The sequence below is a fragment of the Oryzias latipes genome, chromosome 4 (genome assembly GCF_053564925.1).
Source record: "Oryzias latipes strain Hd-rR chromosome 4, Olatipes_Hd-rR_3.1".
NCBI lineage: Eukaryota > Metazoa > Chordata > Actinopteri > Beloniformes > Adrianichthyidae > Oryzias > Oryzias latipes.
The window spans coordinates 3,068,531-3,082,173 of record NC_136240.1 but is presented as its reverse complement, the minus strand read 5'-3'; the positions used below and the strand labels follow the sequence as shown (position 1 = coordinate 3,082,173).

Sequence of the window (13,643 nt, the reverse complement as noted above, 5' to 3'; positions counted from 1 at the left end):
GGACTCACCTCCAGGATAGTCGCCCTGAGCGTAGTCGAAGCGGTGGGGGGTGTACGGCCTCTCAAAATGGTGTCTGGGGGGAAAGTCATCCTGCATGAACCGAGGGGGGAAGCGCCCAAATCCATGGGGTGGTGGAGGGGGTTGGTTGAAGGGTGGAGGCTGCTGGTGCGGGGGAAAAGGTCCTCTAAAATGGGGGGGTCTCTGTAAAAGACAAATAAATCAAAAGAAAGGCTCTCTACACCCCCCCCCCCCCCCACCACCATCGTTATTGATTATCACATGCCTGCATGCGTGGCGGAAACGGGGGCTCCCTTTGACCCCAAGGGGGCTGCTCAGGCTGGTTTCCCCACGGCGGCTGCTGCTCAAAGGAGTTCCAGGCCGGGGGGCCCGGGTCTGACCCGGCCGGTCCACTCCAGGGACCTCCTTCTCTGGGAGGACCCCCACCCCAGTTCCCAGGGTCTCTCTGGTCATTCCACATGTTGTCATGGCTGTTCCACGGAGGGCAAGGAGGGGGGGGCTGATTTGGGTCAAACGGAGGCTGAAAAAGGGACAGCATTGAGCAAAGTCAGGAGTCAAAATCAAAAAGAAACAAACACTCAGGGGGTGGGGGTCTGGGACACCGCAGAGCCTCTAGGGTCCCACTCGATCATCTAAACTTCTAAAGTGTTCCCAGTGGTCTTTAATTCTGACTGAACTGTTTTTAGACTCAAATCAAATACGTGTTGTTCTTCTAGGACAGTGTCTCCCAACCCCGGTCTTTGGGGACACTGTCCTGTTTTTTCTTTTATTCAACCCCCCTCAAACACAGCTGTCATTGCTGGCCTGCTGCAGAGCCTGATGATGAGCTGGATCACCGCGCATGAGCAGGACAGCATGGACAACGTGCAGGACAGCGGTCCGGGGACCAGGGCTGGGAAACACTGCTGTAAGCCCGCCCTTATTTCCCATCATCCATCTGTTTACGTGCTCTCTCACTAGCTTACAGCCCCTCACACCCCCAACCTAACATTACCAGTTCTGATCCAGATTCCAGTTCAGACGTGGAAAACAAAGACGCACATGGATCTGTCAGTGGATGCACCAGAATGGAGTGGAGCAGGGAGCTCGCTGTGGTGCCTCACAGGATAACATAAAAGAGGCGTCTTTGGACTAAACAAGGTTGGACTGAGCACAGAGCCCTGTGGAACATAATGACTTCCTCTGCTAAACAAAGAGTCCGTCAGATAAAGCAGTTTAACCCTTGTGTTATCCTAGGCACTTTAACATTGGGAGGTGGGTCATCTAGACCCACTAGACAGTGCTCTGAACCTTTTTTCTTCAATGATTTGTGATCTTCACTGGTGTCCATGAATTACATGAAATCTTTCCACCTTTATCCACCTTTGTCATGGTAGGGAGAACACGTAAATGTAAAGGGGGGGGCATAAGATAGCCTTAAGGGCAGGGCTCCAGACTAACTTTTTTCAGTAGGAGCACAGTGGCCCCTAACAGAAAATTTTAGGGGCACAACCAGAAAATTTAGGGGCGCATACCGTAAATCAACATGCTAACCAAATCTACTAATTTCCACTGTATTACTATTAAATACTTTAATAATAGATGCAGAAATTACAATGTGCTGTTTCTGATTCAGTGTCACATTTTATTCTGCACTTTTGAAGATGCAACAAGAAGGTAAACTGACATCACCATCGCTGTCATGACAGTACAAATAGTAAAGAAAATGGATGGAAATGTATCTTTGTGACACCAAATAGGTGCAGCCAAGATGCACAATAAGCGTGTTTGAGATCACCCAGGTGGACTCAACGCTGCGCAGATCACCTGGTGTGTGACATATATTTTTGTTTTTGCTCCAACATCAACTGTCAATCATCACAAAAATATCGCGAGAAAGGGGTGGGAGCAAGGGGCAAACCTACCTAGACACAGCTGGAAACTGAACTGACTGAAAGCTGCCCTACAGACTACAAAACAATGCATTATGGGACAAATGTCCTGATGGTTTTTGTAGTGGAGTGATTAATTAAAATAATTTAAAATACCAATTCATTAAAAAAGGCTACATGCATTACAAAACATTAAAAATAATCGTAAAATAAATATACAATAACACAGATCACACTAAGGGGGAGAGGAATATTAAAACTAAATTGAATGTTAAGGACAACTCCAACTTCCTGTTGTCCTTCAGTCTCGCTGCAGATTCGCCTTCATCTCACAGCCCCCCCCCCCCCCCCCCCCCCCCCCCCCCAGGTCTCCCCGACGATCCAGGCGAGGTGCCGGTTCATCTCAAACACGTCTATCGTTGCATTTTCCCCACGTATTTTCAGTGTGTCTAAAACTAATGTTGTTTTTGCTCGAGCGTGTTTAAAGTTCAAGCCCCTGTCACGCATGTAGGTGTGGGACATTTATTCTCCTCAGCCGACCCGACTCCCGCAGGAGCGGTGAGCTGCCGTAACAACAGCCGTGCACGAGAACCGCTTTATGCGCCGCCGTAACCGTAACCAAAGCCTAAACCTTCCTCCGGTTCTGAGACCCAGAGAAAAGTTCAGCACGGACTGCATGTATTTAGAAAATTACGATCGAATAGATACGTTCTAGAAAGGAAAGTAAGGAACTCCTTAATGTGGTCCGGGGAGGGAGCTGTCAGGTGTCCTGCTTTCAAGCCCCGTCATTGTCCCGCCCCCAAGAGTCATTTACCCCACTGTGATTGGTTGGTCATCTCCGTGCACGACAATGAAAAAGTGTCATTCATACAAACTGGCGGGCTGCAGTAACATTAAATTTTCATATTAAGGCGGGGGCCGCAAAATATCATCTTGGGGGCCGCAAATAGCCCGCGGGCCGCGAGTTTGAGAACCCTGCTGTGCACTAGCCGCAGGCCGGAAGAATGAATCAATAGTTCACTTACTCATAGCTCAGACGCACATATCAGGTTGTGACTATATTTGTCTCCGTTTCCTTCCCACAGATGTTTACGCGCGCGCAAATATCTCTAGGCCCCGCCCCTCCACATATTTTAGCCACTTACAGTGACTTATTCTTCTCACACGCAGTGGCCGCCTCACAGACGGGCATCACGCGAGAGTGTGTGCTCGCGTTTCATGAGCATGTGCGCGAGTGTGTGTGTCTGCCTGCGTGCGTGTGGGCTCGCGTCTCATTGATTATTTCATTGATCATTGACGTGCCCCCTCCACATTTAATGTATAAAAAAATACGTAGGGTGGGGGAGGCAAATTTACTGGTCGCACATGTGCGACTGGATGTAAAATTCAGTCGCACACTCTCAAATTTTGGTCGCAAAATGCGAGCAATTGGTCGCAGTCTGGAGCCCTGCTTAAGGGGTTAAATCAGTTCCTAACTTTCCAATGAAAGGTTCACTTTCTGCAGAGCCGGTTCAGTGTTATGTGATCTAAATCTTCACTTAAATCATTTCAGCTCCGACGGTCATAGGGTTGACATGCAACCGTTTTCTAATGAGCTTCATAAAAACATGAAGTTCCTAATAAGCTAAAAGTTTTTAAAAGTTTTTAGATGATCACAATGGGACTGCTGGAGAACATGTACCGGCTGGTTGGGGTTCCAAGGCCCGATGTGCTGTGGATCAAACCAGCCGGGCTTGTTGGGTGGGATGTCTGAGGGTCCCGCAGAGCTGCTTGAGTCCTGAGGTCTTGGAGGTTCAAAGTCTCCTGGAGGAGGCCCAGACATGGGAGGCTTTCCATCTCCTGAAGACAGCAATCACAAGATCCATTAGAGAAACATCAGTCCAACCTGAAACATCTGATGGGAAAAAAACTCTATTGGACAACTTTAAAGACAGACATGACAGACATTTGTACTCAGATGTATTGATTTTTGACACCACCTTGTAAGTTACTGATGTGATAGAATGAACAAAGGCATTCTCTATCAGTTTGTAACGTATTATATTCCAATTAGGGTTGCACAGCGGCGCAGTGCTTAGCACCTATGCAAGAAGGCCCCTGGTTCAAGTCCCGGCTGGGGGACCTGAACCAGAACACCAATGGGGGGCCTTTCTGTATGGAGTTAGCATGTTCTCCCCGTGCATGCGTGGGTTTTCTCCGGCTTCCTCCCACCGTCCAAAAACATGCTTCATAGGTTCATAGGTTACTGTGAATTTGCATGGCCCTGCGACAGACTGACGACCTGTCCAGGATGATGTCCCCAAGATAGGCTCCAGCAGCCCTGTGACCCCGAAAGGGACAAAACGGGTTTAGAAGATGGATGGATGAGGTTTTTATGTTCCCCTCTTAATAATCCCAGAGAATCGCTGAAGAACTGCTTCAACCGTCCTCTCACCACCACGTCATTCTGATGTCAGAGCCCCCCCCCCGGCTCTGAACATCTCCAGGTCTTTTTAAGGAGCATGTTGTGCTGAAAGCAGTGGTTAACATGATCAAGAGAGGTCAGCCCCAGAAACCATCCAGCACATCCTCAGAAGGTCATGGAAGGCTGCAAAGGCTGGCTTGTGCGAGTCTCACCGTCATGAGGGGTCATGGGTGGAGGTTTCTCTGATTCAGCTGGAGCAGCCAGCTGACCTACAGCCGAAGGTGGAGGCTGCTGCTTCAAGCTGGAAACAAACTCCTCATGTTGGGACTTTAGGGTCTGGATCTGCTGCTGGAAGGCCAGCTGGATGGGCTGCACCACAGCAGCGTACTCAGTGATCAGAGATGCCTGGGGGCAGACAAGCAGAGTGTTAGTCTACAGCCACGTCACCACGGTTACCAGAACATACCCCAACTTAACCTGATTTACTTCACTTTGAACTGGTTAATATTAAGCTAGATCAATTTAACCTGGTCCACCCTTTTCATCTTCACCTAAACTCAATTCACCAGAATCTACAGAGGGGGAAGAAAAGGATTCGGTTAGCCGTCAAATGTGTAAGATGTCCCACCTACACAGATGAGGGGGGGTTCCGGGAAATCCCATTGTAGGATTTTTATAAAGTAATTGATCAAAAAAGGCTGAGCTGATCCAGAAGAGGATTGGGTAAGTGTCATGTGATCAGGAGAAACCAAAAAGAAACTTTTTGGTAAAAACACAACATTTTGTGTTTGGAGGAGAAAGAATGCTAAGTTGCATCCAAAAAGCACTAAACCTGCTGTGAAGCACAAGCATGGGGGTGGAAACATCATGCTTTGGGGCTGTTTTTGTACAAAAGGGAGCAGGACAACTGATCGGTATAAGTGGAGGGATGGATGGGACCATGTACGGTGAGAGTTTGGACAAAAACTTCCATCAGAGAGAGCATTGGGAAGGAAACATGTCTTTGTGATTTTTCAGCATGACGATGATTCCAGACATCACCATGGTAACAAAGGAGTGGCTCCAGATCTCAAGCCCATGGAGAACCTTTGGAATGAGTTGAAAGTCTGTTTGCCAGCAACAGCCCTAAAACATCACAGCTGTTTAGAAAATCTGCATGGAAAAAATGGACCAAAATAGCAGTTTGTGAAAACCTCATGAGGACCTCCAGAAAACATCCCACCTCTGTCAATGACAACTAAGTATTGAGAGGAACTTTTGTTATTGATCAAATAGTGTTGATCCAACATATCAGCAAATCCTTTAATTAAAAATCAAACACTGTGACTTTCTGGATTATTTTATCTTCTTCTCACAGATAATGAATGATGGACATTCCTAAATCATAAACGTTAACAGTTACTTACTGTCACAACTATTTTTATGAATCATTAGGTCACAGAAACAAAAACTGCCTTTAGGACCAATCAATGCAGCGCCACTGACCTGGTACTGTCCAAGACCCAAAGCTGGATTCTGGAGCTGCTGAATGGTCTCCTCATCAAAGTAGCCATTTTTCTCCCACAACTGCAACAGCTGGAGAGTCAGAGATGAGAGTCACAGAGATGAGTCAGAGAGATGAGAGTCACAGAGATGAGAGTCACAGAGATGAGAGTCACAGAGATGAGTCAGAGAGATGAGAGTCACAGTGATGACAATCACAGTGATGAGTCACAGAGATGAGAGTCATAGAGATGAGAGTCACAGAGATGAGAGTCAAAGAGATGAGAGTCACAGAGATGAGAGTCACAGAGATGAGGGTCACAGAGATGAGAGTCACAGAGATGAGAGTCACAGAGATGAGAGCCAGAGCGATGAGTCAGAGAGATGAGAGTCACAGTGATGACAATCACAGTGATGAGTCACAGAGATGAGAGTCATAGAGATGAGTCAGAGAGATGAGAGTCACAGTGATGACAATCACAGTAATGAGTCACAGAGATGAGAGTCATAGAGATGAGAGTCACAGAGATGAGAGTCACAGAGATGAGAGTCAGAGACATGAGAGTCAAAGTGATGAGAGTCACAGAGATGAGTCAGAGAGATGAGAGTCACAGAGATGAGTCAGAGAGATGAGAGTCACAGAGATGACAGTCACAGAGATGACAGTCACAGAGATGAGAGTCACAGAGATGAGAGTCACAGAGATGAGTCAGAGAGATGAGAGTCACGAGAGTCACAGAGATGAGTCAGAGTGATGAGAGTCACAGTGATGAGAATCACAGTGATGAGAGTCACAGAGATGAGAGTCACAGAGATGAGAGTCACAGAGATGAGAGTCACAGAGATGAGAGTCACAGAGATGAGAGTCACAGAGATGAGTCACAGAGATGAGAGTCACAGAGATGAGAGTCACAGAGATGAGAGTCACAGAGATGAGAGTCACAGAGATGAGAGTCAGAGACATGAGAGTCAGAGACATGAGAGTCAAAGTGATGAGAGTCAGAGAGATGAGAGTCAAAGTGATGAGAGTCACAGAGATGAGAGTCACAGAGATGAGTCAGAGAGATGAGAGTCACAGAGATGAGAGTCACAGAGATGACAGTCACAGAGATGACAGTCACAGAGATGACAGTCACAGAGATGACAGTCACAGAGATGAGTCAGAGAGATGAGAGTCACGAGAGTCACAGAGATGAGTCAGAGAGATGAGAGTCACAGTGATGAGAATCACAGTGATGAGAGTCACAGAGATGAGAGTCATAGAGATGAGAGTCACAGAGATGAGAGTCACAGAGATGAGAGTCACAGAGATGAGAGTCACAGAGATGAGAGTCACAGAGATGAGTCACAGAGATGAGAGTCACAGAGATGAGTCACAGAGATGAGAGTCACAGAGATGAGTCAGAGAGATGAGAGTCACAGTGATGAGAATCACAGTGATGAGAGTCACAGAGATGAGAGTCATAGAGATGAGAGTCACAGAGATGAGAGTCACAGAGATGAGAGTCACAGAGATGAGAGTCACAGAGATGAGAGTCAGAGAGATGAGAGTCAAAGTGATGAGAGCCAGAGAGATGAGTCAGAGAGATGAGAGTCACAGAGATGACAGTCACAGAGATGAGAGTCAGAGAGATGAGAGTCAAAGTGATGAGAGCCAGAGAGATGAGTCAGAGAGATGAGAGTCACAGAGATGACAGTCACAGAGATGAGAGTCACAGAGATGAGTCAGAGAGATGAGAGTCACAGAGATGAGAGTCACAGAGATGAGAGTCACAGAGATAAGAGTCACAGAGATGAGAGTCACAGAGACGAGTCAGAGAGATGAGAGTCACAGAGATGAGTCAGAGAGATAAGAGTCACAGAGATGAGAGTCAAAGTGATGAGAGCCAGAGAGATGAGTCAGAGAGATGAGAGTCAGAGAGATGAGAGTCAGAGAGATGAGAGTCACAGAGATGAGAGTCACAGAGATGAGAGTCACAGAGATGAGAGTCACAGAGATGAGAGTCACAGAGATGAGAGTCACAGAGATGAGAGTCACAGAGATGAGTCACAGAGATGAGTCAGAGAGATGAGAGTCAAAGTGATGAGAGCCAGAGAGATGAGTCAGAGAGATGAGAGTCAGAGAGATGAGAGTCACAGAGATGAGAGTCACAGAGATGAGAGTCACAGAGATGAGAGTCACAGAGATGAGAGTCACAGAGATGAGAGTCACAGAGATGAGAGTCACAGAGATGAGAGTCACAGAGATGAGAGTCACAGAGATGAGTCACAGAGATGAGTCACAGAGATGAGTCAGAGAGATGAGAGTCAAAGTGATGAGAGCCAGAGAGATGAGTCAGAGAGATGACAGTCACAGAGATGACAGTCACAGAGATAAGAGTCACAGAGATGAGTCAGAGAGATGAGAGTCAAAGAGATGAGAGTCACAGAGATGAGAGTCACAGAGATGAGTCACAGAGATGAGAGTCACAGAGATGAGTCAGAGAGATAAGAGTCAGAGAGATGAGAGTCACAGAGATGAGAGTCAAAGTGATGAGAGCCAGAGAGATGAGTCAGAGAGATGAGAGTCACAGAGATGACAGTCACAGTGATGACAATCACAGTGATGAGTCACAGAGATGAGAGTCATAGAGATGAGTCAGAGAGATGAGAGTCACAGTGATGACAGTCACAGTAATGAGTCACAGAGATGAGAGTCATAGAGATGAGAGTCACAGAGATGAGAGTCACAGAGATGAGAGTCAGAGACATGAGAGTCAAAGTGATGAGAGTCAGAGAGATGAGAGTCAAAGTGATGAGAGTCAGAGAGATGAGTCAGAGAGATGAGAGTCACAGAGATGAGAGTCACAGAGATGAGAGTCAAAGTGATGAGAGCCAGAGAGATGAGTCAGAGAGATGAGAGTCACAGAGATGAGTCAGAGAGATGAGAGTCAGAGAGATGAGAGTCACAGAGATGAGTCAGAGAGATGAGAGTCACGAGAGTCACAGAGATGAGTCAGAGAGATGAGAGTCACAGTGATGAGAATCACAGAGATGAGAGTCACAGAGATGAGAGTCACAGAGATGAGAGTCACAGAGATGAGAGTCACAGAGATGAGTCACAGAGATGAGAGTCACAGAGATGAGAGTCATAGAGATGAGAGTCACAGAGATGAGAGTCACAGAGATGAGAGTCAGAGACATGAGAGTCAAAGTGATGAAAGTCAGAGAGATGAGAGTCAAAGTGATGAGAGTCACAGAGATGAGAGTCACAGAGATGAGTCAGAGAGATGAGAGTCACAGAGATGAGAGTCAGAGAGATGAGAGTCACGAGAGTCACAGAGATGAGTTAGAGAGATGAGAGTCACAGTGATGAGAATCACAGTGATGAGAGTCACAGAGATGAGAGTCATAGAGATGAGAGTCACAGAGATGACAGTCACAGAGATGAGAGTCACAGAGATGAGAGTCACAGAGATGAGTCACAGAGATGAGAGTCACAGAGATGAGTCACAGAGATGAGAGTCACAGAGATGAGTCACAGAGATGAGAGTCACAGAGATGAGTCACAGAGATGAGAGTCACAGAGATGAGTCAGAGAGATGAGAGTCACAGTGATGAGAATCACAGTGATGAGAGTCACAGAGATGAGAGTCAGAGAGATGAGAGTCAAAGTGATGAGAGCCAGAGAGATGAGTCAGAGAGATGAGAGTCACAGAGATGAGAGTCACAGAGATGAGAGTCACAGAGATGAGTCAGAGAGATGAGAGTCACAGAGATGAGAGTCACAGAGATGAGAGTCACAGAGATGAGAGTCACAGAGATAAGAGTCACAGAGATGAGAGTCACAGAGATAAGAGTCACAGAGATGAGAGTCACAGAGACGAGTCAGAGAGATGAGAGTCACAGAGATGAGTCAGAGAGATAAGAGTCAAAGTGATGAGAGCCAGAGAGATGAGTCAGAGAGATGAGAGTCAGAGAGATGAGAGTCAGAGAGATGAGAGTCACAGAGATGAGAGTCACAGAGATGAGAGTCACAGAGATGAGAGTCACAGAGATGAGAGTCACAGAGATAAGAGTCACAGAGATGAGAGTCACAGAGATGAGTCACAGAGATGAGTCACAGAGATGAGTCACAGAGATGAGTCAGAGAGATGAGAGTCAAAGTGATGAGAGCCAGAGAGATGAGTCAGAGAGATGAGAGTCACAGAGATGACAGTCACAGAGATAAGAGTCACAGAGATGAGTCAGAGAGATGAGAGTCAAAGAGATGAGAGTCACAGAGATGAGAGTCACAGAGATGAGTCACAGAGATGAGAGTCACAGAGATGAGTCAGAGAGATAAGAGTCAGAGAGATGAGAGTCAGAGAGATGAGAGTCACAGAGATGAGAGTCAAAGTGATGAGAGCCAGAGAGATGAGTCAGAGAGATGAGAGTCACAGAGATGAGTCAGAGAGATGAGAGTCAGAGAGATGAGAGTCACAGAGATGAGAGTCACAGAGATGAGAGTCACAGAGATGAGAGCCAGAGCGATGAGTCAGAGAGATGAGAGTCACAGAGATGACAGTCACAGAGATGAGAGTCACAGAGATGAGTCAGAGAGATGAGAGTCAGAGAGATGAGAGTCACAGAGATGAGAGTCAAAGTGATGAGAGTCAGAGAGATGAGTCAGAGAGATGAGAGTCACAGAGATGAGAGTCACAGAGATGAGAGTCAAAGTGATGAGAGCCAGAGAGATGAGTCAGAGAGATGAGAGTCACAGAGATGAGTCAGAGAGATGAGAGTCAGAGAGATGAGAGTCACAGAGATGAGTCAGAGAGATGAGAGTCACGAGAGTCACAGAGATGAGTCAGAGAGATGAGAGTCACAGTGATGAGAGTCACAGAGATGAGAGTCACAGAGATGAGAGTCACAGAGATGAGAGTCACAGAGATGAGAGTCACAGAGATGAGTCACAGAGATGAGAGTCACAAAGATGAGAGTCATAGAGATGAGAGTCACAGAGATGAGAGTCACAGAGATGAGAGTCAGAGACATGAGAGTCAAAGTGATGAGAGTCAGAGAGATGAGAGTCAAAGTGATGAGAGTCACAGAGATGAGAGTCACAGAGATGAGTCAGAGAGATGAGAGTCACAGAGATGAGAGTCAGAGAGATGAGAGTCACGAGAGTCACAGAGATGAGTCAGAGAGATGAGAGTCACAGTGATGAGAATCACAGTGATGAGAGTCACAGAGATGAGAGTCATAGAGATGAGAGTCACAGAGATGAGAGTCACAGAGATGAGAGTCACAGAGATGAGAGTCACAGAGATGAGTCACAGAGATGAGTCACAGAGATGAGAGTCACAGAGATGAGTCAGAGAGATGAGAGTCACAGTGATGAGAATCACAGTGATGAGAGTCACAGAGATGAGAGTCATAGAGATGAGAGTCACAGAGATGAGAGTCACAGAGATGAGAGTCACAGAGATGAGAGTCAGAGAGATGAGAGTCAAAGTGATGAGAGCCAGAGAGATGAGTCAGAGAGATGAGAGTCACAGAGATGACAGTCACAGAGATGAGTCAGAGAGATGAGAGTCACAGAGATGAGAGTCACAGAGATGAGAGTCAAAGTGATGAGAGTCACAGAGATGAGAGTCACAGAGATAAGAGTCACAGAGATGAGAGTCACAGAGACGAGTCAGAGAGATGAGAGTCACAGAGATGAGTCAGAGAGATAAGAGTCAAAGTGATGAGAGCCAGAGAGATGAGAGTCAGAGAGATGAGAGTCACAGAGATGAGAGTCACAGAGATGAGAGTCACAGAGATGAGAGTCACAGAGATGAGAGTCACAGAGATGAGAGTCACAGAGATAAGAGTCACAGAGATGAGAGTCACAGAGATGAGTCACAGAGATGAGTCACAGAGATGAGTCACAGAGATGAGTCAGAGAGATGAGAGTCAAAGTGATGAGAGCCAGAGAGATGAGTCAGAGAGATGAGAGTCACAGAGATGACAGTCACAGAGATGAGAGTCACAGAGATGACAGTCACAGAGATAAGAGTCCCAGAGATGAGTCAGAGAGATGAGAGTCACAGAGATGAGAGTCACAGAGATGAGAGTCACAGAGATGAGTCACAGAGATGAGAGTCAGAGAGATGAGAGTCAGAGAGATGAGAGTCACAGAGATGAGAGTCAAAGAGATGAGAGTCACAGAGATGAGAGTCAAAGTGATGAGAGCCAGAGAGATGAGTCAGAGAGATGAGAGTCACAGAGATGAGTCAGAGAGATGAGAGTCAGAGAGATGAGAGTCACAGAGATGAGAGTCACAGAGATGAGAGCCAGAGCGATGAGTCAGAGAGATGAGAGTCACAGAGATGACAGTCACAGAGATGAGAGTCACAGAGATGAGTCAGAGAGATGAGAGTCAGAGAGATGAGAGTCACAGAGATGAGAGTCAAAGTGATGAGAGTCAGAGAGATGAGTCAGAGAGATGAGAGTCACAGAGATGAGAGTCACAGAGATGAGAGTCAAAGTGATGAGAGCCAGAGAGATGAGTCAGAGAGATGAGAGTCACAGAGATGAGTCAGAGAGATGAGAGTCAGAGAGATGAGAGTCACAGAGATGAGTCAGAGAGATGAGAGTCACGAGAGTCACAGAGATGAGTCAGAGAGATGAGAGTCACAGTGATGAGAGTCACAGAGATGAGAGTCACAGAGATGAGAGTCACAGAGATGAGAGTCACAGAGATGAGAGTCACAGAGATGAGTCACAGAGATGAGAGTCACAGAGATGAGAGTCATAGAGATGAGAGTCACAGAGATGAGAGTCACAGAGATGAGAGTCACAGAGATGAGAGTCAGAGAGATGAGAGTCAAAGTGATGAGAGCCAGAGAGATGAGTCAGAGAGATGAGAGTCACAGAGATGACAGTCACAGAGATGAGAGTCAGAGAGATGAGAGTCAAAGTGATGAGAGCCAGAGAGATGAGTCAGAGAGATGAGTCAGAGAGATGAGAGTCACAGAGATGAGAGTCACAGAGATGAGTCAGAGAGATGAGAGTCACAGAGATGAGAGTCACAGAGATGAGAGTCACAGAGATGAGAGTCACAGAGATAAGAGTCACAGAGATGAGAGTCACAGAGACGAGTCAGAGAGATGAGAGTCACAGAGATGAGTCAGAGAGATAAGAGTCAAAGTGATGAGAGCCAGAGAGATGAGAGTCACAGAGATGAGAGTCACAGAGATGAGAGTCACAGAGATGAGAGTCACAGAGATAAGAGTCACAGAGATGAGAGTCACAGAGACGAGTCAGAGAGATGAGAGTCACAGAGATGAGTCAGAGAGATAAGAGTCAAAGTGATGAGAGCCAGAGAGATGAGTCAGAGAGATGAGAGTCAGAGAGATGAGAGTCACAGAGATGAGAGTCACAGAGATGAGAGTCACAGAGATGAGAGTCACAGAGATGAGAGTCACAGAGATGAGAGTCACAGAGATGAGAGTCACAGAGATGAGAGTCACAGAGATGAGAGTCACAGAGATAAGAGTCACAGAGATGAGAGTCACAGAGATGAGTCACAGAGATGAGTCACAGAGATGAGTCACAGAGATGAGAGTCACAGAGATGAGAGTCACAGAGATGAGAGCCAGAGAGATGAGTCAGAGAGATGAGAGTCACAGAGATGACAGTCACAGAGATGAGAGTCACAGAGATGACAGTCACAGAGATAAGAGTCACAGAGATGAGTCAGAGAGATGAGAGTCACAGAGATGAGAGTCACAGAGATGAGAGTCACAGAGATGAGTCACAGAGATGAGAGTCAGAGAGATGAGAGTCAGAGAGATGAGAGTCACAGAGATGAGAGTCAAAGAGATGAGAGTCACAGAGATGAGAGTCAAAGTGATGAGAGC

General features: G+C 46.7%; 1 protein-coding gene across 6 annotated transcripts in view; it reads right to left on the bottom strand.

The window, feature by feature from the left end:
• The window catches only part of cherp (calcium homeostasis endoplasmic reticulum protein), a 33,129-nt gene that overhangs the window by 4,582 nt on the left and 14,904 nt on the right, over positions 1-13,643 (bottom strand). For all 6 annotated transcript variants that reach the window (XM_023953924.2, XM_078945469.1, XM_023953923.2 and 3 more), the window contains 5 exons: positions 5,779-5,868; positions 4,506-4,698; positions 3,571-3,728; positions 284-538; positions 9-201 (listed from right to left, as the gene is read on the bottom strand). In XM_023953924.2, the coding sequence (XP_023809692.1) occupies positions 9-201; positions 284-538; positions 3,571-3,728; positions 4,506-4,698; positions 5,779-5,868 (889 nt within the window). The remainder of the gene's footprint in view (positions 1-8; positions 202-283; positions 539-3,570; positions 3,729-4,505; positions 4,699-5,778; positions 5,869-13,643) is intronic.